The sequence below is a fragment of the Sinocyclocheilus anshuiensis genome, unplaced genomic scaffold (assembly GCF_001515605.1).
Source record: "Sinocyclocheilus anshuiensis isolate Anshui unplaced genomic scaffold, SAMN03320099.WGS_v1.1 scaffold1341, whole genome shotgun sequence".
Taxonomy (NCBI): domain Eukaryota; kingdom Metazoa; phylum Chordata; class Actinopteri; order Cypriniformes; family Cyprinidae; genus Sinocyclocheilus; species Sinocyclocheilus anshuiensis.
Window position 1 is genome coordinate 820645 of NW_015553274.1, and position 26495 is coordinate 847139.

At 38.2% G+C, this 26495-nt stretch overlaps 1 protein-coding gene across 1 annotated transcript in view; it reads left to right on the forward strand.

Annotated features, from left to right (window-relative positions):
• LOC107668197 (ryanodine receptor 3-like) overlaps positions 1–26495 on the forward strand; it is an 87174-nt gene that overhangs the window by 36419 nt on the left and 24260 nt on the right. The window contains exons 25-74 of the mRNA XM_016459989.1: positions 56–261; positions 558–732; positions 931–1139; positions 1234–1461; positions 1597–1757; positions 1926–2085; positions 3151–3237; positions 3323–3549; positions 3718–4537; positions 6087–6287; positions 7170–7272; positions 7534–7668; positions 8669–8942; positions 9267–9381; positions 10257–10389; positions 12138–12241; positions 12738–12873; positions 12995–13178; positions 13337–13445; positions 13571–13691; positions 13883–14052; positions 14317–14537; positions 14677–14767; positions 16669–16809; positions 18126–18289; positions 18369–18447; positions 18565–18654; positions 18764–18910; positions 19008–19067; positions 19153–19228; positions 19320–19443; positions 20053–20168; positions 20271–20338; positions 20439–20560; positions 20926–20975; positions 21074–21134; positions 21230–21468; positions 22166–22247; positions 22337–22467; positions 22662–22979; positions 23074–23314; positions 23477–23564; positions 23655–23747; positions 23921–24015; positions 24050–24137; positions 24228–24320; positions 24494–24664; positions 24744–24803; positions 24892–25026; positions 25888–26000. Of these exons, the coding sequence (XP_016315475.1) occupies positions 56–261; positions 558–732; positions 931–1139; positions 1234–1461; positions 1597–1757; positions 1926–2085; positions 3151–3237; positions 3323–3549; positions 3718–4537; positions 6087–6287; positions 7170–7272; positions 7534–7668; positions 8669–8942; positions 9267–9381; positions 10257–10389; positions 12138–12241; positions 12738–12873; positions 12995–13178; positions 13337–13445; positions 13571–13691; positions 13883–14052; positions 14317–14537; positions 14677–14767; positions 16669–16809; positions 18126–18289; positions 18369–18447; positions 18565–18654; positions 18764–18910; positions 19008–19067; positions 19153–19228; positions 19320–19443; positions 20053–20168; positions 20271–20338; positions 20439–20560; positions 20926–20975; positions 21074–21134; positions 21230–21468; positions 22166–22247; positions 22337–22467; positions 22662–22979; positions 23074–23314; positions 23477–23564; positions 23655–23747; positions 23921–24015; positions 24050–24137; positions 24228–24320; positions 24494–24664; positions 24744–24803; positions 24892–25026; positions 25888–26000 (7615 nt within the window). The remainder of the gene's footprint in view (positions 1–55; positions 262–557; positions 733–930; positions 1140–1233; positions 1462–1596; positions 1758–1925; positions 2086–3150; positions 3238–3322; positions 3550–3717; positions 4538–6086; positions 6288–7169; positions 7273–7533; positions 7669–8668; positions 8943–9266; positions 9382–10256; positions 10390–12137; positions 12242–12737; positions 12874–12994; positions 13179–13336; positions 13446–13570; positions 13692–13882; positions 14053–14316; positions 14538–14676; positions 14768–16668; positions 16810–18125; positions 18290–18368; positions 18448–18564; positions 18655–18763; positions 18911–19007; positions 19068–19152; positions 19229–19319; positions 19444–20052; positions 20169–20270; positions 20339–20438; positions 20561–20925; positions 20976–21073; positions 21135–21229; positions 21469–22165; positions 22248–22336; positions 22468–22661; positions 22980–23073; positions 23315–23476; positions 23565–23654; positions 23748–23920; positions 24016–24049; positions 24138–24227; positions 24321–24493; positions 24665–24743; positions 24804–24891; positions 25027–25887; positions 26001–26495) is intronic.

Consider the following 26495-nt stretch of genomic DNA (forward strand, 5'->3'; position numbering starts at 1 on the left):
CAATTGTTCATAATTTTCCCTTTCCTAAAATTTCACCCATTTTTCCATTCTGTAGCTGCTCACACAGTAGAGAAGGAAGGTATCGAATCCATCCGTCTCTTCCGTGTGGAGAAGATCTACGCTGTGAAGACAGGGAAGTGGTATTTTGAGTTTGAGGCGCTCACTGGAGGTGACATGCGGGTGGGCTGGGCACGGCCCGGATGCAGACCTGATAAAGAACTGGGACTAGATGACCAGTCCTTCGTCTTTGATGGCTACAGGGTGATTATCTGATATTGTCACATTGGTCTGTTTTGTTTTTGTTTTATGCTGGTACAAGGTACAAACTGTGGAGTTCAAAACATTTCAGTCTGGACTCAAACACATTTAACATAATAGAACATAATAGAAGTAAACAGAATAGAACAAAATAGAAGTATATTCTGATTAATCTAAATACAGTAAGATCTTGCATTCCATAGCAAGTTTACCTAATAATGTTTGCTAATATTGTTTTAGTCTATAAATGATGATGCATGATTTAAATTGATTTGTTCTAATATAAAAATTGCTCCCAGGGCCGCCGGGTTCATATGGGCAGTCATTTCTTTGGGAGGACGTGGAATAAAGGAGATGTGGTGGGCTGCATGATCAACATGGAGGACAAATCCATGATATTCACCTTGAATGGAGAGATCTTAATCACCAACAAGGGCTCTGAGCTCTGCTTTGCCGACTTTGAAACTGAAGATGGTAAACAGACAATTATCATCATAAACACAAAGCATCTGTAATATATTATATATAGGAAAATCACATATTATCAGAATGAAAGTAAAGGAACAAGACATTCATTTTTTTTAATTGAAGTAAATGGTCATCAAATTTCAGCCCAAAATTTTTAAGACATGCTTTGAACAAATTGATACACACTGACCTTTGTCACTATAGGATTCATCCCAGTGTGCAGCCTGGGTCTTTCCCAAATTGGCCGCATGAATTTAGGAAAAGCCGCTAGTAGTTTTAAGTACTACACTATGTGTGGCCTTCAGGAGGGCTTTGAACCCTTTGCTGTCAACATGAATCGAGAGGTCACCATGTGGTTCAGCAAACGCCTGCCTACGTTTGTTAATGTACCAGAGGACCATCCCCATATTGAGGTACATATAGAGGTTGTGAATTACTGTATCTCCTTTTACTTTCTTGAAAAATACTGGGATGGATTCTGTAAACTGCATCTTTTTTTGTATTTAGGTCACTAGAATAGATGAGACTGTGGACACACCTCCATGTCTAAAGGTAACACACAAGACATATGGGACCCAGACCAGCAATGATGACATGGTCTGTTGTCGTCTAAGCATGCCTGTTGAGTTCCACTCTGGCCCTCGGAAGACAACTGATATCAATGAGGTGATCGCTGAGGACCAAAGAGCCAAGAAGGATGATGGAGGCAAGACTGATTATGGCAGCATTACAAAGGTAAAAAAAAGATAGCTCTAATTCTTAACACTTCTCACTTTGTAAATGCTAACCAGTGTTTACTTAAACTTTGAGAACAATATAAGATTAGCTTATTGTTGTACTCATTTGACTTTTGATGTACTTGTGCTTAAGCACTTCTACTCTGTGAGAGTGTTTGCTGGACAAGATCCATCGTCCGTTTGGGTGGGCTGGGTGACACCAGACTACCACTACTACAGCAAATACTTCAGCCTCAGCACAGTTCGCACTGTCACTGTAACGCTGGGAGATGAGCGGGGACGTGTTCACGAGAGGTCAGTTCAAAACACTGGTTCACACTTCCAAAAGAAACCCCAATATTTCAGACTACTGTTGTTTTCACACAGCTATTTTCACAGTACTCCAACATAGATCCCAGACATATTGGAAATTTCTCCTGATTGAATCTGGTTGTTGTCTTTTTGTCATCTCTTTTAATTCAGTGTGAGGAGGAGTAATTGTTACATGGTCTGTGCTGGTGATGTTGTCAGCGGCTCCACAGGCCGTAGTAACACTGATCTGGAGATTGGCTGCTCCATAGACCTGGCCTCAGGCCTGGTTTCATTCACTGCCAATGGCAGAGATCTGCCTACTGCATACCAGGTAATCTCAACTCCTAACCTTTTACAAAACAGGACACAATGACATTGCTAGATGTAAATAACATTAATTGCTAGACTTAAATACAGGCTTAGCCCATTAGTACCATATCATAATGCAAAGCTTACTACAATTCGATTAATAGGATTTCAGGATTTTTTATTTGACTATTAATGGTCTTAAGAAATAATAAAATAAGTGATAACCAAAAAATGATAACATATACATATAATGTGAAAATACAGTTATGCTTTTTAGTATATCGGTGACAAAATGGCTTCATCCAAAATGCATTCTCTTTGAGTAGGTTCTAAGTTTGAATAAGTATTTTGCAACCATTAAAAAAGTATGTTCTCTATAGTATGAATGTGTTTAATATGAATGCTATCTGGATGTACTACAGTCGTCATGTTGTCATTACCATGTGACCTACCATTCATTACTCATCTCCTGTGGCCTCATGGGATAGTGAAGTGTGTCCACTGGGCACTTCAAAATCTCGCTCGAAAGTCATCTGGGTAATTTTTGCCTGCTGTTTTATGAATACTTTGATTTTGGACATACATACTACTCTTTTCACATTGTATGGATAGTAGTATAGTATAGTGTAGTAATTCAGTAATACAGTATAGTAGGGATGCATGCATATTCGGATGCCACCAATATGCCATCACTTGCTGCATTTTTAGTAAATTCCAATCGAATTTTCTTTTTAAAAGTTGGCTAAATTTGAAGGGGTTTTATTTCAATGAAAAGGAAAACATCTGGAAAGTTGACAGTGAGACTTTCTACAGAGCTAATAATGGCTAGCACAATGTAGCTTTAATGAAGCTCTGTGCTTTTCTAGTCTTAGTTTGCCTAAGGCTCTGATTTTGAATCAGACTCATAATAGCAAATATTTAAAATAGCTGGATCCATTAAAATAGCTTAATGGATAAAAGGCTGTATCATGTCTGAGCAGTCTGGATTTACATTAATCCTAAGTAGCGTGCAACACTTGCTTGTCCAAGTAGAGCAAGTAAACTTTTTTAGAATAGACTTCATATGCTTTCTTCTGCCTTCTCTTAGGTTGAGCCTAACACGAAGCTCTTCCCTGCTGTGTTTGTTCAACCTACGAGTCCCAACCTCTTCCAGTTTGAGTTTCCAAAAATCCCAGTAAGTCTATACAATTCATGTTTTCAAGTTCCTCCATTTCACACATTATAATTCACTGACATGATCTGCATCAATCCTCACGCAGGATGCAATGCCCCTGTCTTCAGCCATCTTTAAGAGTTTACAAAGAAACCCAGAGCCCCAGTGTCCTCCTCGGCTGGATGTGCAGACACTTGTGTCTGTGCTGTGGAGCAGAATGCCCAACACCTTCCTGTCTGTGGAGACGGCCCGCGTGAGTGAGAGGCATGGCTGGGTGGTGCAGTGTCTAGAGCCCTTGCAGATGATGGCTGTTCATATCCCAGAGGAGAACAGGTGATGCATTACTCATACACTCTGTTTTCCACATGCAATGACTGGCAACTTCGTGATCCTGGGAATGTGACCTTTCATTGAAATAAAACCCCTTAAGTGCTCATTTGGCTCCAATGCCAGCTGGCTTGAATGAAGATCTTAAACTACTTCCTGTTTGCCACACCGTAGGTGTATCGACATCATGGAACTATCAGAAAATGAAGATCTACGGCAGTTCCACTATCACACTTTAAAACTCTTCTGTGCCCTATGTGCCCTGGGCAACACCCGCATTGCACACGTCCTCTGTAGTCATTTTGACCAATCGCAGCTCTTATACACCATTGATAACCAGTACCTGTCTGGTCAACTGCGTGAAGGCTTTTATGATGTCCTCATCAGCATTCACCTGGAGACGGCCAAAGAGGCCCATCTCATGATGAACAATGAGTTTATAATCCCAGTAACGGACGAGACGAGGAGCATCCGCCTCTTCCCTGATGACTCTAAGCGCCACTCTCTTCCTGGCGTAGGCTTAAGCACTTCACTTGCCCCTCGTTTCAACTTCACCCCTCCGTGTTTCATTACCCCCAAGCGCGATCAGCCTCTCTTCAGCCCACAGATCCCCCTGGGTATCCTGAAGGAGAAAGCCATCAGCATGCTTACGGAAGCCGTTCAGGGCGGAGGTGCCCACATTCGAGATCCTGTGGGTGGAAGCGTTGAGTATCAGTTTGTGCCGATTCTCAAGCTGATTGGCACCCTGCTGATAATGGGGGCGCTGACCAGTGAGGAGGTGAGGACCATCCTGCTTCTCATTGACCCCAGTGTGTTTGAGGACAGTAAGGAGGAGGAGGAACAGACAGCAGTGGCAGAACAGGGAGCCGAGAAAGAGGAGGCCACCAGTAATGAAGAGAAGGCTGTGGAGGCTGGAGAGGAAGAGAGTAAAGAGGCCAAGCAGCCTCCCAAAGGTCTACTGGAGAAAAGTTTGCCTGAATCGGTCAAACGGCAGGTGAGTAACTTGTTATCTTGTTCATTATCAGTGGTGGACAGTAACGGAGTAGCTTTACTTCGTTACTGTACTTAAGTACATTTTTCAAGTATCTGTACTTTACTGGAGTAGTTTTATTTTGAGTAACTTTTACTTTTCCTTATTATATTCATTATTTCCTTATTGGTTATTTTGGGAAAATCCCAGGTATTTTGAGCAGTAGGGTTATAAAAAAATATATGCTAATATAAAATTAAATAATAAAAGTAGCCTATATAAAACTGCGGTACTTTTTACTTAAGTACATAAAAAATCAAGTACTTTTGTACTTTCACTCGAGTAAAATTGAAAACTGAGTACTTTTACGTTTACTGGAGTAATATTTTATAATACAGATCTGTACTTTTACTCAAGTACTTGATTTGTGTACTTCGTCCACCACTGTTCATTATAATCTGTCATTTGCATTCATATTATTTTACAAATTAGGTCCATATTGTGGTTAAGCCTATAATCTGAAAAAAGTTGTTTACAAGTTCTTCAGTGATTAGAGTATGCTTGCTCTTGACTTGCTGGTAACTTTAGACAGAAATGTAATTTATTTATTATTTAATTATTTATCTAATTAATAACTCATTAAGGTTTTTTTTTTTTTAAAGTAGGAAATAAAAAAGTATGATGATGTCGTAATTACCATATGACCTGAAGCCGAATGTTCTGCTAGGAGCTGTTCACATCCTCAGTACTGGAATAATGCATTTCTATGGCAACACTATTAACGCCAAAATGAATCAGTGTAATTAAATAATCAATAGACAAAACGTTGTGCAGATGTTTTATTAATACATTTTTAAAGTTCATTTAACTAATTAAGATTAGTTCCAGCTCTACGCTAGCTCTACGCTAGCTCTACGCTAGCTCTACGCTAACTACTTTCATATTAAACTTGTCATTATTAAGACTTTAACAGTAGTCATTTATTGGACTTATTAAACAGAAATAAAAAGTAATATTTTACTGCAGAAGCTGCTGCCATTTTGAGTTTGAGTTTCTGCATGACGACACAGCAGTCAGGTGGTACAAGTCGGAGTTTACAAGTTGTAATTATGAGTTCTACAAGAATGTGAAGACTTTTTACAAGTCAGAATCTCGTTATTACAGTAATTTCATGATAATGGATTAAATTTACCTGATAAGTTTCCCCATATTTGTTTGGACATGCACAATGTTTAAGTGCAGTATATATTATAAATCCCAAAATAATGATTAATCTGCCAGTTGTCTTATTCAGATTTCTGAATATCTAAAACATTGGCTTAATTTGTTTATTACAATCAGTTAAATATATTTGCTTGAGATATGTACATGATTCTTGTGCATTTAACCAAGGTAATTGAGTATGAATGAGTATATGAACTATAAAATCTTCCTGTGGAGGTTTATATTTCCAGTTTTTAGCCCTTTAACCTCAACTGTACCTCTAAAACAACATTACTGAGATATATGCGGTTCTTACTGAATATATGGGTTCTTACTAGTGATTTTGTGTAATTGTTTGTTTGTTGTGCAGATGTGTGAACTGCTACACTATTTCTGTGACTGTGAGCTGAAGCAGCGCATTGAAGCTATAGTGGCCTTCTCAGATGATTTCGTGTCCAAGCTGCAATACAATCAGAAGTTCCGCTACAACGAGTTGATGCAAGCCCTCAACATGTCAGCTGCTGTCACTGCCAAGAAGACAAGAGAGTTCCGCTCACCTCCCCAAGAGCAGGTAAAGTATTCTTCATAGACCCACATAGAGCCTCATTCTTCATAGATCTCAGAATGTCCAGAAAAGACCTTTAATGACACTTGAACACTTTAATGAAAGACGTCTCCATCTCCATTGTCTTCAGCACATGCAGCTCATAATGTGATTCGCTTCACTTTTTCTTTTGTATAATTTCAAATATATGTGGATTTATTACATAAAAATTAACATATTTTGTTGACAGAGGAATGTTCCTCCTGCTGTCGCCACATTACTACTAATTTCTGAATGCAAACTACATCCTTGTGAATGGGAACGAGAAAACAAACACCTTGGCATCAGAACAGATACTTGACTTTTATTTGAAAATGTACAGCAGTACTACTAATAAACCTGTGCCAAGGTTTTGACTTATTGTCTTTTGATTTGTGCTTAGCACAGCTCCAAGACTAAGTCAGAGTGGACTTTTTCCAGAATTATTCATGTTCACTTTTTTTAATTACACTTCTGTTTCGGTAACTGAAAAAATGCATCTTTTGCACCCACTCCATTATTTTCAGAGCCAAAGAATAGGACTGCTTGGCAGAACTGTTCACCCTGTTTTAAATGCACAACACATCTACTAACTGAGAAAACCCCTTGTAGTTTAGCTTATGTGGCCATCGTGAGCTCATGTCGGAAATAATCTGGTCTGTCTCTGTAACCAGGGCAACAGAAAGGTTTCTTACAGATACAGCTGATTTCCATTAGAATGTTATATAACTTCTGTTAAAGGTTAGGCTTATGAAATCTATACTTCATGTTCCATCATATTTAAAAAAAGATTTCAGATTACTTCTCAGTTTTGGTTGTGGTGAAGTGATGCTTTTTTCCTGAAGCAGCATATAATTTTTTTTATTGCAGATAAATATGTTGTTGAACTTCAGTGCTGGTGATGATTGCACCTGCCCTGAGGAGCTGCAAGAGGAGCTTCAAGGCTTCCATGATGACCTGCGACTGCATTGTGGTATATGTTTATCCATTCTTTCTATAGTTTACCTCCATTCTCACCCTATTTCTCACTAAATAAGTATACTGTGTTTTGAAAAAAAGAAGAAGTTCTACTTCGTATAATCTTGTGAAGTTATTTGCGTTTCATTCAGTTTTAATTATACTTCCTTAAATTTAAGTTTAAATTGCAAACCTACAGCCTGTTCTGCCATAGTTCAAAATAACACAAATAATCAGAAGATACAGATACAGTTTTCATCTTTGTGTATATACACAGGCATCCCTATGGAGGAGGAAGAGGAGGAGCAGGACACATCTCTTAAAGGCCGCCTAATGTCCCTGGTATACAAGATTAAAGGTCGTCCCCAAAAAACTGAGGAAAAACCAACAGAGCAAGAACAGGCTGCTCCTAGTAAGGCTTGTGAAAAAAAGATTCTTCAAAAGTTTTTTTATTTCTTACTGTTTATTATGCCTTTTGTTCAGCTGTATCTGGTTACAAAGACTGTCTCTTGAGGGCCAGAACATTCTAAACCAAGCTGTGCAAACATTTCTAAAGAAAAAATATTTCCCAGGCAACTTATTAAGCAAAACATACATTATTTAACTCGTACTGAATGTTTTTAAAGCTTAGCTGCACTCCCAAAGAAGTAGATCAAAATTAGTACAAAAATGCTATGAAAAATATGTCATAAATCTTGACCTAAATGTTAGTATTAAATAGAGTTGTTTTCATTAAAGAGGCAAGGAGGGCAGTGCCTTTGTCAAAAACAATAAATAAATACATAAATCAATCAACAGTACAGAAACATTATTTCTACTGTGTTTGTTTTATAAATCCTCAGAAATAAAAAGAAAGTCAGTACTGAGCTCCAAATCAGCAAAAAAGGGTATTAAGATTGCTAGTAAATTAGCATAGACTTAAATCATGTTACCAGCCATGGGAAGACAGATACGTATTAAAATGGATGTAATTCTTTGCAGATGTTGTATAAAAAGTGCCAGTGCTGCACTCTCTCTTGATGAGAGAAGTATGTGATTAGAGCAGCTATTCTAAGAACAGCACATAGGGGCAATTTGTGAATAGAAAATATGAATAGATGTAACGACATACACTTATGGTCCTAACACATGACTAGAGCAGAGGTCTGAAAACTCTTTTACATGAGGGGCCATTTTTAATTTAATTGTAGTAATCACTGTTCCATATCACCTTAATCATTTATTAATATTAGTATGCTTTATGCAATATAATACAATACACCAGTTCACCAGTTACAACACTAATCTGTATTCAGTGCTTCATATTGCAAAGATCTCATTAAAAACGACTAAAGGGAAAAAACAAAATATACAGAATCCTAAACAATGCAAATATCTTTTTATCTCACTCTACCTGCTTTTGTCTCCTCCAGCCAACCTGAAGGAGCTGATATCTCAGACTATGGTCACATGGGCTCAGGAGTGCAAGATCCAAGACCCGGCACTGGTCCGCAGCATGTTCAGCCTTTTGAGAAGGCAGTATGATGGCATCGGTGAGCTGCTCAGGGCCTTGAGGAAGAGCTACACCGTCAGTGCCAAGTCTGTAGGGGACGCGACAAACCTGTTGGCCTCACTGGGCCAGATCCGTTCACTACTCAGCGTCCGCATGGGGGAAGAGGAGGGCCAGCTCATGATCGATGGCCTGGGGTAAAATTTCATCTTCCAGAATTTATTAGAGGTTTACATCCTACTAGGGAAATACATTTATCTGTACCATACCAGTATTGTTGCTGGTCAATATTTGACATTTAATTGTACATCATAATTTCTCCTATTTGTACATTTAGATTGCCCTTGCCATCATCTAATTCACACACTCACTCACTGTTTGTTTACATTTAGTCAGACAAAATAGTACAACATTTTCATATTAACCATCGTCTTATCACATCGGTCAGATGTTTAGTATCAAAGCATCCGTGCATTGTGCAGCTACATCCTCTAAAGTGTTCGTCTTATTCTTGCACTCAGGGACATCATGAACAACAAAGTGTTTTACCAGCATCCAAATCTGATGCGTGTTCTTGGCATGCATGAGACAGTAATGGAGGTCATGGTCAATGTGCTGGGAGGAGACAAGAATAAGGTACTTTTTTTGAGCCAGACTGCCCCAAAAGGTGCTTTTTCTGGGGTGGGTTGCTCTGAATATGTTCAGTTTATGTAATTTGTTATATCCTGATGGTGTGACTTCACTTGTAATGCACATACTTAATAAGTTTCTTTCGTCCGTTTTATCAAATGATAAAGAAAAAGACTTGTTCACAAGTTGCTTTTGTTCCTCTTGTAAGTCACTTTGGATAAGCGTCTGCTAAATGCATAAATATAAATGTATAGTCTTCAGATAATATTGTTTATGATCGTAAGATCCCATGACTCAGTTGGACACTTGTGCGTCCAGGCCAAACCCCTCTCAGCCAAACCTTCTTAAACTAAACACGATATCTAGAGGGATAACACATAATACATGGGAAGATAAAGTACCTATGGTGCCTCGTGTCTAACAGCTTAATACCTCCTTATGCATTAGGGGTGGCAATAGGGCGAAAGCTAAGACAAGAACGGCAGGAATGGGTCGCTTCTCATGCCAGTCCTTTTTGGGGTTTGTCGGGAGTCTGGGATGTGAATTAATACCACTGACTATGCCAGATATGACATTGCCACAGTGTCTCTCATTTCTGCTTGGCAGCCTCATGTGGGTTCCAGACATTTAGGGTCACCATATTCCCTGCTGATGAAGTACAATACATACAAATTTGAAAATTTGTATTCACTGTGGAGCCTCACGTCTTATGTTTCAGTCTGTCTGGGGGGTTCTTCCGATATCTAGAGTATGTTACATTACACACATTTAGCCACCGTGTGAGGACATGCATGCGAAAAAGATGAAAGATTAATTTGAAGTGTGAAGGAAACGATCTCTGTCTGTGCAGAGGTGAAATGAAAGCTGTTTTTAACTCTCAGGAGATTGCCTTCCCCAAGATGGTGGCCAGCTGTTGTCGCTTCCTATGCTACTTCTGTCGCATCAGCCGTCAGAACCAGAAGGCTATGTTTGACCACCTGAGCTACCTCCTGGAGAACAGCAGTGTGGGGCTGGGTAATCACACACACGCAAACACACAGTTCGTCAGGGATGCAGCACAGTTCTTCAGGGATGCAGGTCAGGCAGGGCTGAATCACACTGTCTGTGACTTTGAGCAATTTGTTTATTTCATAGTCTTTTTGGGCTTATTTTACAAACACAGTCACGTATTTGTGTTTGCCAATGCTAGCTGTGGGCACAAAAATTAGATATGCCACACATACACTGCAGAGAACAGCAACTTAAAGAGGAGTGGCAAATGTTGTGTTTCATACCCCCCAAAAATTGGGTAGTTACACCCCTGTGTTTGGTCTCTGGAGCACAATAAAGGTCTCTAGTAGCAGTTATGAAATATCCCCACCTGCTGTTTGAGCCGCACACTGAATTATTATTAATTGCTGTAGTTTGTTTGTCCATACCTCCTGTTTTTATCCTTTCCCAGCCTCTCACCCACTCCAGTAATGCATAAATGCACAAAAGCACACATTTTTCTTTCCCCACAGGCATGCATTTATGCATGAGAGATTTAGGATTTAGCATTCAAAAGATTGGGATTGGTAAGATTTTTTAATGATTTTGAAGTCTCGTATGCTCACAGAGGCTTTTTCTATTTTAATATATTTTAAAATTGAATGTATTCCTGAGATTGTAAAGCTGAATTTTCATCAGTCGTTACTCCAGTCTCATGCTCCTTCAGAAATCATTCTGATATGCAGAGTTGCTGTTCAAGTTCAAAATAACTTTTTTTTTTCTTTTTTTTTTTTTAATGGAAATCTTTTACAACAGGGCTGTCCAAGCTCGGTCCTGGAGGGCCAGTGTCCTGCAGAGTTTAGCTCCAACCCTAATTAAACACACCTGAACCAGCTAATCAAGCTCTTACTAGGCATAGAAACTTCCAGTCAGGTGAGTGGAGGCAAGTTGGAGCTAACCTCTGCAGGACACCGGCCCTCCAGGACCGAGTTTGGACAGCCCTGTTTTATAACATTAGAAATTATTTTTATTGTCAGCTTTTTATACATCCTTCCTTTAAAAAAAATCTATAAACCTTCCTTATCTTAATCCATAAAAAACAAAACCGTTGCTTATGTTGGTCGGGAAAGTCATTTATTTTAGGCTTGTTGTGTAAAATCAGATTGCTTGTTTTTAGAGCGAGATCTGGCAACCCTGCACAGTGCGCTGTTTTGACTGTGAATAATAGCTTGTGCAGCTAAGAGCACCTGACTCTGCAGGAGTCGTTTCCTATAACAGCACATTAATGAGCAGCTGAGAGCCCACTCACCCCTTTATAGGCCTTATCAGCCCCAGATCAATGACAGGACAGATCAGATCAGATGAAGATAAGGCCGGGGGCTGTATCCACAGATGTACAATTTTGTTAACAGTCCTTAATGTTTCATAGATAGTGTTATGCAGCTACAGTTTTTGTTAATACTTATTATTAATAATACAGCTGATTGCTATGTGCAAAGCAGCAGAAGGTTGTAATCAGAAATCCAACTAAATATGCTGAAATGTATGGTTGTAAACAATAATTAATAGAAATTATTTACATAAATTGGAAAAGATTATAACTTTATAATTCCTAAACTGAAGATTACTATTTCCATACGTTTAAAGCACAGCATATTATAACGTGGACAAGAGGATGGGAAACTTAGTTGGAAAAAAGGGAAAGACTGCTATCTGTTGGTGATTTTGCCTTATTAAAAATCTGCTGTCCCTGTTGGTCACATGGAAATAATCTTGGTTTCCTTTTTCTCTAGCATGCCCAGCCATGAGAGGATCCACACCTTTAGATGTGGCTGCCTCCTCTGTAATGGACAACAACAGTTTAGCTCTGGCACTTGAAGAACCTGATCTTGAGAAGGTAATAGTTCAGTAACAGTACAACATCATCTCTGCTCACACTACAGTACTTAATCAAATTCTTTAATATTACAATTAATTTAATTTACAATTCATTTATATAGAAGGGTTACTTGTAAAGAAAAAAAGTGGTATAGGTTAAAAAAAAGCTGACATTTTGATCCTTTATAATTTGGTTTTGGTGGTTCAGTGTGAGCAATATGCCCCATGCGGTATGTGCCACAATTCTGGATAAAAAGAAACAACAACAGCAGCAAAAGTTTAGGCACCCTAAATAAACTTATGATGGTATATTTACCATTGAGGTAGAATAGTCACTGAGTTTTTAGTAGAGCATCATCAGATTAAAAAGTCACATGGATCAAGCTATGGTAATTGATGTATTGTGTTGTACTACCTTATAAAGTTACTGGCTGAATGGTTGCCAAATAAATTTGGCTAAGCCAAAATTTAGTGCCATTAGTTTAATTTTGGATCCTGCCCATGTGTGTTTTCAGGTGGTGACATATCTGGCAGGCTGTGGTTTACAGAACTGCCCAATGCTCATTGCCAGGGGATACCCAGATATCGGCTGGAACCCAATAGAAGGAGAACGCTATTTGTCCTTCCTACGGTTTGCTGTCTTTGTCAATGGTTAGTCCATTTTACCACAAAGATGAGTTTTCATTGTTTTGTGTCTTAGGTAATGGAAAAGGACTTGTATCATTATGTAAACATTATGTTTTTTATTGTGTGTGTGTTCTGGTCATCTCAGGTGAAAGTGTTGAAGAGAACGCTAATGTAGTGGTGAAGCTTTTGATCAGGCGTCCGGAGTGCTTTGGACCTGCTCTCAGAGGAGAGGGAGGGCAAGGTTTACTCGCTGCCATGAAGGAAGCCATCAAGATCTCAGAAGATCCTGCTTTAGATCTGCCTAATTTACCCGAGGGGTCTGCACCCACGTAAGACTACTGAATTCTTCCCTCAAATCCTCCGTTTTATGTTAGGTGTTGAGTTGAAAAGCTGAGTTGTAGTTCGAGATGTCCTACCACCCCACGCTTTGACTCAGGAATGAGCGAGCATGACTTCTAATAAGAATGTTCACTCTTTGTTTTGACAGCGTCGGAGAGGATGAAGAGGAGGAGGAGGTCGCCCACATGGGCAACTCTATTATGTCCTTCTACTCAGCCCTTATTGATCTTCTGGGTCGCTGTGCACCTGAGATGCATGTGAGTGCTAATTTCTGCCACATTTGATTTACAAAGCTAGGGGCAAAACGTGAAGTTTCCTTCAGTATAGTGCTGTTGCACTGTACATGGCTTCACTTTAATATTATACCGATGCTGTTTTACAGCTTATAAACAAAGGCAAAGGTGAAGCACTGCGTATCCGTGCCATCCTCCGTTCCTTAGTTCCCACTAAGGATTTGGTTGGAATTATCAGTATTCCACTCAAAATGCCAGTCGTCAATAAAGGTTTGTACATGTCACTAGATGCCTTTGAAAGAGTCTGAAGACATAATCTCTGAAACTCATTATGTGCCTAAGATTGATTGATGCTATTACTCTTTCAATGTCATCTTCATCCCTACGTGTCTCATTATCTGTGCTCCTCATTCCACAGTCATTATAACCCTAATGTCATTTTGTTTAACTCGTTTGCTTAGATGGCACTGTGACAGAGCCAGATATGAATGCCAGCTTCTGTCCAGAGCTCAAGGCACCCATGGTGCTTTTCCTGGACCGTGTCTATGGCATTGACGACCAAAGCTTCTTGATGCACCTGCTGGAGGTGGGCTTCCTGCCAGACCTGCGAGCATCAGCCTCCCTGGACTCGGTAAGTGTGTTTTGCAGAGCAAAAAAGAGAAAAGTCGCAGACATAAATTTATCATGTGTGAAAAAGCTTAAAAGGTTCATGTGATGCCAACCATTTAATAATATAGTGATTCAGCAGAGGCAAAATGTAGATACTGAATAAATATTAAAAGGATTTAATTTAGCTATAAAATTATGTATTTTGTGGTTTTGTATTATTAAAGTTTTTTCTTTTTTAAGTTATTTACATTTAATCATTATAAAAATGTATGCATTCAACCATCAGGAGGTGCTCAGGTCCACAGAGACAGCCCTGGCCATGAACCGCTACATTGGATCCGCAGTGCTTCCTCTGTTGACCCGCTGCGCTCATCTGTTCGCTCACACTGAGCACTATGCAATGCTCGTTGACTCCACGCTGCACACTATCTATCGCCTCTCAAAGGGCCGATCACTCACCAAGGCCCAGAGAGATGCTATTGATGAATGTCTACTGGCCATCTGCAAGTAAGAACCTCTTGAAAACCTTTAGTGGCTGGGATGGTTTCCTCAGCTTAGTGAAAACTCAAATTGCATTTTCATTCTGTGAAGTAACATACTATTTCTCGATTAGAAATTGCTGAAATGTTATTTATACTTCCTCCAGGCACCTGCGGCCATCAATGCTACAGCAGCTTTTGCGTCGTCTTGTATTTGATGTTCCACAGCTTACAGAGTACTGCAAGATGCCCATTAATGTGAGTTTAGTAAACAGTACATGTAAGTGAAGTGAAGTGAAGTGACGTGACATGTGGCCAAGTATGGTGACCCATACTCGGAATTAGTGCTCTGCATTTACCCATCCAAAGTGCACACACACAGCAGTGAACACACACAAACCGTGAACACACACCCGGAGCAGTGGGCAGCCATTTTATGCTGCAGCGCCCGGGGAGCAGTTGGGGGTTCGGTGCCTTGCTCAAGGGCACCTCAGTCGTGGTATTGAAGGTAGGAGAGAGCACTGTACATTCACTCCCCCCACCTACAATCCCTGCCGGTACGAGACTCGAACCCGCAACCTTTGGGTTATGAGTCCGACTCTCTAACCATTAGGCCACGACTTCCCCTAAGTACACTACTATTCAAAAGTTTGGGTTGGTAAGATTTTTACATGTTTTTGTAAGAAGTCTTTTATGTTCACCAAGACTGCATTTATTTGATCAAAATACAGTAAAAACTGTAATATTGTGAAATATTATTACAATTTCAAATAACTGTTTTCAATTTTAATATATTTGAAATATAAATGAATATATTGTAATTTATTCCTGTGATAGCAAAGTCTTTCATCCTGAAAGTTTTCAGTGTCACAGTTTTCCCCCCCAGAAATAATTCTAATATCCTTATTTAATGCTCAAGAAACATCTATTATTATTATTAGCACAATGTTGTGCTTCTTAATATTTTTGTGGAAACCTTCATAATTTTTTTTCAGGATTCTTTGATGAATAGAAAGTTCAAAAGAGCAGAATTAATGCTCAATCAAGTATGCCTGATATGCTCCAACCTACAAGATGAATTCCATAATTCTAATATCCTTATTTAATGCTCAGGAAACATCTATTATTATTATTAGCACAATGTTGTGCTTCTTAACCACTTAAGCTCAGGGCGTTTTTTGGTATTTTCGCCTAAATTTAACATACTCAAATTCATACAATTTCAAATAACTGTTTTCAATTTTAATATATTTGAAATATAAATGAATATATTGTAATTTATTCCTGTGATAGCAAAGTCTTTCATCCTGAAAGTTTTCAGTGTCACAGTTTTCCCCCCCAGAAATAATTCTAATATCCTTATTTAATGCTCAAGAAACATCTATTATTATTATTAGCACAATGTTGTGCTTCTTAATATTTTTGTGGAAACCTTCATAATTTTTTTTCAGGATTCTTTGATGAATAGAAAGTTCAAAAGAGCAGAATTAATGCTCAATCAAGTATGCCTGATATGCTCCAACCTACAAGATGAATTCCATGTGATTCATGTTTAGGATATATCTTATGGGTGCGTTTGCACCGTTACCTACAATTTGCAAAATTCCTTTCATGAAGCAGGCGCAAACAATACAGATAGCTTGTACAAATGAACAGAAATAACAGGGCACACGTCATCCTTGATGAAAGGTATGTTTCATTACAGTGAGGTCACTCGGCTCATAGTTATAACTTATGTGTTTTGACAGCTTTACACACCGTGCACACACACAGAGCATCTGGATTGCACATTACCTGATGAAACTGTCACCATGAGTCACCACAAATCCTCCTACCCATGATCCTTTGATAGGCAGGTGTGAGCAGGTCATACTCTCCTCACAATTTCAGCAGCTTGTCTCTCTGCTGGCAGCTGTCTCACCCCGTCATAACCACCCTACCATAGGGCAGGGTTATCAGAAGAGGGCTTGGCAGAACACACACCTTTAAATTATTTTTCAGACATGTGAACCAAGAAAATTCCCTAAATCAAATCCAAGTATAAAATCATTCTTTATTCTAGATAATGAGGGATGTTTCAACACAATCTGTCTGAAGAGTATAATTTAAAGTATCCTCAATGTTGACTGCTTAATCCACATATCTGTTTACCCTTGCAGCTTTTGACCAATCACTATGAGCAGAACTGGAAGTACTACTGTCTGCCAACAGGCCTGGGCAGCTATGGAATGGCATCAGAGGAGGAACTCCACCTCACCAAGAAACTCTTCTGGGGACTTTTTGATGCTCTTTCTCAAAAGGTACAAAACATATTTCAGTATAAATTTGGGATGTCAGTTAAGCAATCAATGTATTCAAAATAATTGCTTTTTATTATTTTTTTTATTTTTTTATTGCTCACCCTCATGTCATTCCAAACCTGTATGACTTATTTTCTACTGTGGAACATAACAATATTTTTGGAAATGTCTTTTAGATTTATTTTTTTTTTTGTTCATACCATGATCGCCAAAACTGTTTGGTTGCATTGACAATCTTCAAAATATTTTTTTTTGTCATACAGGTTTAGAATGACACAAGAGAACGACAGAGATTAAATGTTTGGGTGAACTAGCCCTTTAACTCAATTATTCGCAAATATCAATATTTGCTGTAAAAAACCCAAATTAAGATCATTCAAAAACTATATTATTAAATTTTATTATTGTGACAAAAATTTATTGAATATGTACTACAAAAATTTTCTTTGGAAGTCTGATGTATTTTTTAATTGTCGGTCAAGGTAGAGTACACATCTGTGGTCATTGCATCAGGTCTCACTGTTTGTGTTTGGCATTTTTAAATTGCTGTGTTCATTTTAAAATGATGTTGCTTTTAAAAATACACCCTTATTTTGGAAAGAATGGTAGGAAAATCCCTTATTATAGAAATATCATATGATTAAGTGGACATGATTAATTAGGTTAATTCATTATCAGATTATTTTATATAAATACCAAGTTCTGTCATGAAACTCTAGATGGCACAGGCTGATGGGTCCTTAACGTGACTGATGATATTCTTAGCATTAAATGACTTGCCACAAGCTGATTGGCTCATGTTACATACGAAGCCAATGAGCTTGCTGCTTTACATTTAAATGGCTGGTTAGCATTCGCTTGAGCATTGCAGCGTGCTTTCAGAGTTCCTCTGAAACCCTCCACCTTCCCCAGCTCCACCTGTATAGATCTGCTAAGGGTCATTTTATATGCTATTTGTGCAGCAGCAGTATGTCTTAAATACTCACAGCACCATATTGGCATATGTATTGGCAGTAGCAAGTTCCTGTACTTGCTTGCAGCAGCAATAAAAAACAGCAGCAGCAATTCAGCAGCAGCAACGTAGCAGATCTATTCCGCCAAGACCAAATACACTAACATTGTCATATCCATTACCATGCTAAAATCTCCCTATCTTTTATGTAAACAAAAATTATATAATTAATAACAGTTAAATAATTAAAACACTAAATTGACAGCCCCAGTATAAAATAAATGTAAAGTTATTTCATTAATTTTATTAGTCTACAAAGATTTTATCTTAACATTGCTCATTAAATGCATTGTCTGTTTTGCAGAAATATGACGCAGAGCTTTTCAAAATGGCCATGCCGTGTCTGAGTGCCATAGCTGGTGCCATACCACCTGACTACGTCGACTCCAGTCCAGGTTCCACATTAGTTAAGCAGGCCTCTGTGGATGCGCAAGGCAACTTTGACCCTCAGCCTATTAACACTGCTAAGTAAGTGCCACTGAAACCGCATGTAGAAATCCTTTAATTTTACCTTTCTGGACTTCATGGAATACTGTTTGTCTTTCAGCATCTCGCTGCCTGAAAAGCTAGATTACATTGCAAGCAAGTTTGCTGAGCATTCCCATGAGAAATGGTCCTCTGAGAAGGTTGGACATAGTTCAAACTCATCCCATTAATCTTGCACGTTTTATTGTGCCACTCGATCTCTACTTCTGTTGAAGTAGACAAAGCATGACTGCTTGTTTTATCTTGTATGGTGATAGATCGCTCTTGGCTGGACTGCGGGAGATAAAGTAGATGACAAAGCTAAAACTCATCCACTGCTGAAACCGTACAAAGCACTGAGTGAAAAGGTACACATCAAATCCAAATCACATTCTTCCGTATTGACTTTTGTCTCTAACACAAATGCCAGTTTCAAAGGATGAATTTTAATCTATTTAAATCCGTCACTCTGTGTAGGAAAGGGAGACTTACCGCTATCCTGTGAAAGAGACTCTAAAGAGCATGTTGGCAATGGGATGGAACATTGAGAGGACCAAAGAAGGAGAGGCCATGTTCCAGCAAAGGGAAACCGAAAAACAGCGCAAGATATCAGAGTCCTCACAGGTCATTTTAGACAGCAGGAGGGTGTTTATTTCTTTGTAGTGTCTGTCAAAAAATCAAAGCATTTAGCACATTGTGTTGTCTGTTTTCCACTTAACAGGGTGAGTTTATTCCAGCCCCACAAGATTTGGAAAATGTTATTCTATCAAGAGAACTACAGGCAAGTGCGAATCGAATTGTTACGAACAATGCATATTTAATATATTGTGTATTAAATTTTATTTTCAATGAAATAATTTCAACAGGCGATGGTTGAAACAGTTGCAGAAAATTACCACAACATTTGGGCAAACAAGAAGAAAAAGGAACTTGGCAGTAAAGGTGATGCTTTTCTCCTGGAAAAAGTCTGTTTGGCTCAATCCTGTCTAAGCTGTCCCAGATGCATTGACTCATTGTGTGTTGCCATCGAAAGGAGGAGGAAGTCATCCATTGTTGGTACCGTACGACACGCTGACGGCAAAGGAGAAGTACAGAGATCGAGAAAAGGCCCAGGAACTCTTTAAATTCCTGCAGGTCAATGGATACGCCATCAGCAGGTCAGTGTACTCTCAAATTCTGTCTTATATAATCAGAAAAAAAAGAGTACCATTCAAATGTTCAGGGTCTGTAAGATTTTTAATGACATTAATACTTCTATTCAGCAAGGATTGATTTTTTTTATTGATAATGTTAGAAAAGATTTCTATTTCTGTTCTTTTCTATTCATCAAAGAATCCTGAAAAAAAATGTTTCCTGGTTTTTCACAAAAATATGAATCAGCACAACTGTTTAAAACACTGATGATAATAAATCAGCATTATTAGAATGATCTCTGAAGGATCATGTAACACTGAAGACTGGAGTAATGGTTGCTGAAAATTAAGTTTTGACATCACTAATAAATTACATTTTAAAAGGCACAATATGTAAGATTTTCATTATAAAATATTGAAAAACCACTTGCACAGTGTTATATATTTCATGCAGTTGTGTACTTGCATTATCCCAAAAGTTCCCAAGGATTTGTAAATAAAGAAACTATTTTGGAACTGTGCAGATTTCCAGTCTGGGTCTTTAAACAAAGCCAGAACCACTGTATTGCAATATATTTGCAACAGTTTGTGATCTCTTTATTAATGTTTTTTTTTCTTTCTGTGCATATGCAGAGGTCTGAAGGACATGGAGCAGGATTCCTCTTCTATGGAAAAGAGGATTGCCTATAAGTTCCTCAAGAGGCTCTTGAATTATGTAGATTCTGCACAGGAGTTTATCGCTCATCTTGGTGAGAAAAAATGATGAATATAACAGATTGTTGGATTGATTGAAAAATTGATATATTAACATATCAAGCTGATCAGTTGTTTTCTCTGCATAACTTTTTTAGAGGCTATGGCTTCCAGTGGGAAGACAGAAAAATCTCCCCATGATCAAGAGATCAAGTTTTTTGCTAAGGTAGCATTAATTTTTCGACCAAACACTCTTGAAACGTAATATTTCAGACGTTAAAGGCCAGTTTTTAAAAAGGTTTTTCTCTTGATCGCTTACAACGTAGGTTCTGCTGCCCCTCCTAGACCAGTACTTCAAAAACCACTGCTTGTACTTTCTGTCATCCCCCAACATCAGCCTGAGCAGCAGTGGCTATGCATCCAACAAAGAGAAGGAGATGATCACCAGGTGCTGGTGTTACAATAAAGCCAAATTCTGTTATTAGACAATATAAATCCATATTATATAAGTGCATTCTGAAAAAGTAGAATAATAGGTAATTAGTTAACTTTCAAAATATAATAGTATAAATTTGGTATAAAGATTCCCATATTTATCCAGGATATGTCAGAATTCAGATTCCTTCAGTGTATATACTGAATTCAGTGAAATACGGACTTTTCAACTTTTCAAAAAGTGGCACTTACATTTTAAAGGAGCCACCGAGCTTGGAGGTCTCTGACATTTATATATTGTTTTGCATATTCTTTGTATATTTGGATGCAAGGATTGTTTTATTTACAGTCATACTAACTTAAACCATTCTTCCTTAGTCTATTCTATAAGCTGGCAGCCCTTGTCAGACATAGAATATCACTCTTTGGTAAGACATCTCAAGCATATTCAAATACTTTTCATAACTGAGCTTCATTTTGCCTGGAGAACCTCATTCCGCAGCTTTAAGACTGTCTGTTCTTTCAGGAAGTGACTCCACCACCATGGTGAGCTGCTTGCACATCCTGTCACGCTCACTGGACTTCAGGTAGTAAGCAAAATCTCAGTGCAACACGAATCATTGACCAACCAACGGTGGTTGATGTCTCAGCTGTTTTGAACTGATTCTGTTATGACCCATAGGACTGTGATGAAGTCTGGCTCAGAGCTGGTGAAGGCTGGTGTCAGGACATTCTTCGAGAATGCAGCAGAAGACCTGGAGAAGACTCTGGAGAACTTAAAGCTGGGGAAGTTGGGTCAGTCACGCACCCAGATGAAGGGCGTTACGCACATCATCAGCTACACCTCAGTGGCCCTGCTGCCCATCCTGACGGTGCTTTTTCAGCATATCACCCAACACCAGTTTGGAGCAGAGCTGCTTTGTGAGTCAGCTGTTCTTTGACCTATGATGTTAGTTTTATGAGTCAATTCTTAAAATCTCATCTCATAATGAGAAACTCATGTAATAAAGACTTTTTAAAATCAAATATTTCTCAAAATAATGACTTAACATCTCATAATAAAGAGAAATTAAGAAATTATTAATAGAAAGTCTCTCATTATTATGGACACTAATACATAAATGTTTATTTATATAAATAATAATTAATTTTTTTCAAAATTCTTTCCTCAATATTAACTCATAATTATGGAAAAGTTTCTCATTATTATGATTTAATTTCTCAATTAGATGAGATGATTTGTCATAATTATGAGAAAGCTTCTCATTATGTTGACTTCAGGAATTATATTTTTTTCCAGAATTTATATTTATTACTAAACTGCCATGGAAACAAGATTTTAATGACTTTTCCATAGAAAGTTAATTAAGTTTGTGTAAGCATGCCTTTTGCAAGAGTTATTTTGAATTTGTTATTTTGAATTGTCTCATAATTTGGCAGTGCAGTAGCAATTTCTTTTTTTTTTTCAAACATTTTCTTAAAATGTACTGAAAGACTATTTAGCGTAAGGAACCAGAATCATTCTAAGAAGTTGGATTACCATGCCAATATCAATATGCCACATATTTGCTCGTAAAATTATTGTATTCCTCAAAATAATTGAGCTTGAATGTTTCAGTGGATGACATTCAGCAGTCCTGCTACCGCATCCTGACCAGCCTCTACTCTTTGGGCACTGGCAAGAACATCTATGTGGAAAAGTACAAAAAACTATTTCTGAGGGAACTTTTTGTTTAGTTCTCTATCCGTTTATTTGTGAAACTAAGATAACTATGCTGGGTTTTTACAGACAGCTTCCAGTGCTGGGTGAATGTTTATCTACTCTGGTTGGAGCCATGCCTGTTGCATTCCTGGAACCCCACCTAAATATGCACAATTCCCAATCTGTCTTCAACACCAAGACACCAAGGGAACGAGCTAGTGAGTATATTTGGCAGGATCTGAGACTATTTGAATTCATTTGGTGTTCGGTGAGAAACCATATAATGAAAATATGGTTAATTTGCAGCCAATCATAATAGGCAAATTTATCTTTTGGTGACAGTGGCATTTCTTTTTCTAAAGTAAAAGATTAATTGTTAAATTCGTTGCCATAATATTGAATAATTTGACAGTTTTGAGCATGCCAGACACTGTGGATGAGATGTGTCCTGAGATGCCCCATCTGGACGGCCTGATGAAGGACATTGGTGACATTTCTGAATCCGGAGCACGCTACACAGAGATGCCACAGGTCATTGAGGTCATCCTGCCCATGTTGTGTAACTACCTGTCTTACTGGTGGGCAAAAGGCCCAGAAAGCTCCCCAGCTAATACCAATTGCAGCACAACTGTCACATCTGAGCATCTCAGTCTAATTCTGGGCAATATCCTTAAGATTCTCAATAACAACCTTGGCATTGACAACGCCCTGTGGATGAAAAGACTTGCAGGTGAGGGTGAACTTAAACTGGTAGTGAGTAGCATGCTTTGATACAGGATGATTGCAATGCCTTCTCAAACATCTGTAAACTCTCTCCTATGTAGTATACACCCAGCCTATCATTAGCAAGGCTAGCCCAGATCTTCTTAGAACGCACTTCCTGCCGACGCTGGAGAAACTGAAGAAGAAGACAATGAAGATAGTGGCTGAGGAGGAGCTGCTGAGGTCTGAAAGCAGGGCAGACACTCAGGAAGCTGAACTGCAGATTCTGGATGAGTTTGCTGTTCTCTGCAGGGATCTGTATGCCTTCTATCCAATGCTCATTCGTTATGTGGACAACAACAGGTATTTATGCCATCACTTGAGAGGGAGCTGCTAAACTATTTTGATGGCCACTGCAAAATTTTGGGTATAATTGCAAAAAAAATTGTGCTAAATTTACAATCTACAGAGATAAGTTAAGTTAGTTGCACTTTTTGTTAATAAGTTCATTTGACTTTTGCCTAGATCCAAATGGCTGAAGCAACCAGATTCAGATTCAACTGAACTTTTCAAAATGGTGTCAGAGATTTTCATCCTTTGGTGTAAATCTCATGTAAGTTCTCTGTATGGCTTCAACAAATATTTTTAAGAATTTGCAATTATTTCAAGATTTCCAAAGCTGGTTTCTTCCCTTTGTTTCTAGAACTTTAAAAGGGAAGAGCAAAATTTTGTGGTGCAAAATGAAATTAACAACCTGGCGTTCCTCACTGGAGACAGCAAGACGAAGATGTCAAAAGTAAGTGGGATATAAAGTTATTGCCAGCTATATTGGATCCAAAAGCTCTGAGCTAATTATGCAGTGAAGCCAAAGTGGAAATATCCTCTGGGGACATGTTCATGAAAACAAAAAGGCATTATAAGAGCTACAGCCATTTGTTTTATGTGTGATATATCGCTTTGTGAAACCAGTCTGGAGGTCAGGACCAAGACAGAAGAGGAAAAAGGAGAAAAGGAGAGTTGTACTCCATTCAGACTTCCCTTATCGTAGCAGCTCACAAGAAGATGCTCCCCATATAAGTTCATTTGACTTTTGCCTAGATCCAAATGGCTGAAGCAACCAGATTCAGATTCAACTGAACTTTTCAAAATGGTGTCAGAGATTTTCATCCTTTGGTGTAAATCTCATGTAAGTTCTCTGTATGGCTTCAACAAATATTTTTAAGAATTTGCAATTATTTCAAGATTTCCAAAGCTGGTTTCTTCCCTTTGTTTCTAGAACTTTAAAAGGGAAGAGCAAAATTTTGTGGTGCAAAATGAAATTAACAACCTGGCGTTCCTCACTGGAGACAGCAAGACGAAGATGTCAAAAGTAAGTGGGATATAAAGTTATTGCCAGCTATATTGGATCCAAAAGCTCTGAGCTAATTATGCAGTGAAGCCAAAGTGGAAATATCCTCTGGGGACATGTTCATGAAAACAAAAAGGCATTATAAGAGCTACAGCCATTTGTTTTATGTGTGATATATCGCTTTGTGAAACCAGTCTGGAGGTCAGGACCAAGAGAGAAGAGGAAAAAGGAGAAGAGGAGAGTTGTACTCCATCCAGACTTCCCTTATCATAGCAGCTCACAAGAAGATGTTACCCATTGGTCTGAACATGTGCACTCCTGGAGACCAGGAGCTCATTTCCCTTGCCAAGATCCGTTACAGTCTGGTGAGTGTATTTCTTGTTGTCTTAATTATGCTTTATTGGAGATCTGTAACAAACCTCAAACTGTTTCTCTGTTTAACAGAAAGACACAGATGATGAGGTTAAGGATTACCTGAGGAAGAACCTCCATCTTCAGGAGAAGGTCTGGAGAAGCAAATCACAATCTCACATACATGATTAGATGCTGAAATGTTGACATTGGCTTATTGGTGTTTCTTGTCCCATCACAGTCAGCAGATCCAGCAGTGCAGTGGCAGTTGAACCTCTACAAAGATGTTGTGGTGAAGAATGAGGGACCTCCAGACCCAGAGCAAAATGTGGAGAGAGTTCAGGCCATCTCCGCTGCTGTCTACCACCTTGATCAGGTACAACAGCCATAAAAATGAAATTCACCCGTGCTATGTAATGTCATTCCTCATCTACCTACTCCGTGTCAGCATCCTTATTTGTTGGTTAACACTTCACAATAAGGTTAAATTTGTTACCTAATGTATCATGAACTAACAATGAGCAATACTTTTAAAATATGTATTAATCTTGGTTAATGTTAATTTCTACATAATACGTTTTTTAACATTTTCTTTAGGGATAAGAAAAAGTATTATTTCTGTGATTAATATTTGCATTTTAACACATCAAAGATAATTATCGCAGCATCATTTTTTCCACTTCCTTAGCTATGCTTATGTCTTTTCTCCACATCTTTTGGCTAAATTAAAAATTGTTATAAAATTTTTGTATAATCTGTAATGGTTATTAAATGAAAAATAAAACCAATATAATAATTTGCCTGTCATTCATTGTAGAATGCAATTAAACAAATATATTTATTATATTTGTAATGTATTATATTTAATATATGAAATATTTACAATACTGTATTTCTTGTTTCTATATCAGTTTGGAGATTCAATATGAATTTTAATTGCAAATTTTAATGTTTAATTTATCAAGATTAATTAGTTTATTTTTTTTAATTAATTGACACCTAATAAATGCTGTAACAAATGTTCATTGTTAGTTGATGATACCTGATGCATTAACTCATGTTACAAATTGAACCTAATTGTAAAGTGGTACCACTAATTTGATGAAATCACTAATTGTGATTTGTTTATCCAGAGATGTTACAGTATCTTGATCTTATTTAGCTTCCTATTTTTGTACCGCCTATTTTTGTCTTCAACATTTATTTGTGTTAAACATTACATATATTTTACTCTCAGGTTGAACAGCCGCTGAGGAACAAGAAGATGGTGTTTCAAAAGCTGCTGTCAAAGCAAAGAAAGCGTGCCGTGGTGGCTTGTTTCCGCATGGCACCACTCTACAACTTACCAAGGTATGTCCTTGGAAGCCTTTAAATTAGAACGACAGCTTTTGCAATATTAATTCACAGCATTCAGCTTTAAAATATACCAACTCAGTAGGTACTTCTGAAAGTTTTCTTAATAGCTATTCCTTCCTTCCATATGCATCTTACATACCTGCAAACTAGTCGCTTTTCGGCAAAATTCGCCGTTTTGAATCAAAATATATCTTTTATGTGAATCGTCTAGATCCGAAGAGTTTTTTTTTTAGGGTGCTTCGCGTGCTTTCGAATCGCTCTCGCGGTACTTTAGATGTCCGATCTGTCTGCGCGCTGCTGCTTCAAATCGAACACACTTCATCTCACAGCCGGTCCGTTTTGACGGCACACTTACGCTCACATCCGCATGTAAACATGTCGTCGGCGTGGAAGTTCTTCATTGTGCGTTAAACAGACACAAAGTTCGCAATTTATAATACAATATTGACTGTTTTTGCTCAAGTTCGCTGACCAAGTTTCAATCAAAGA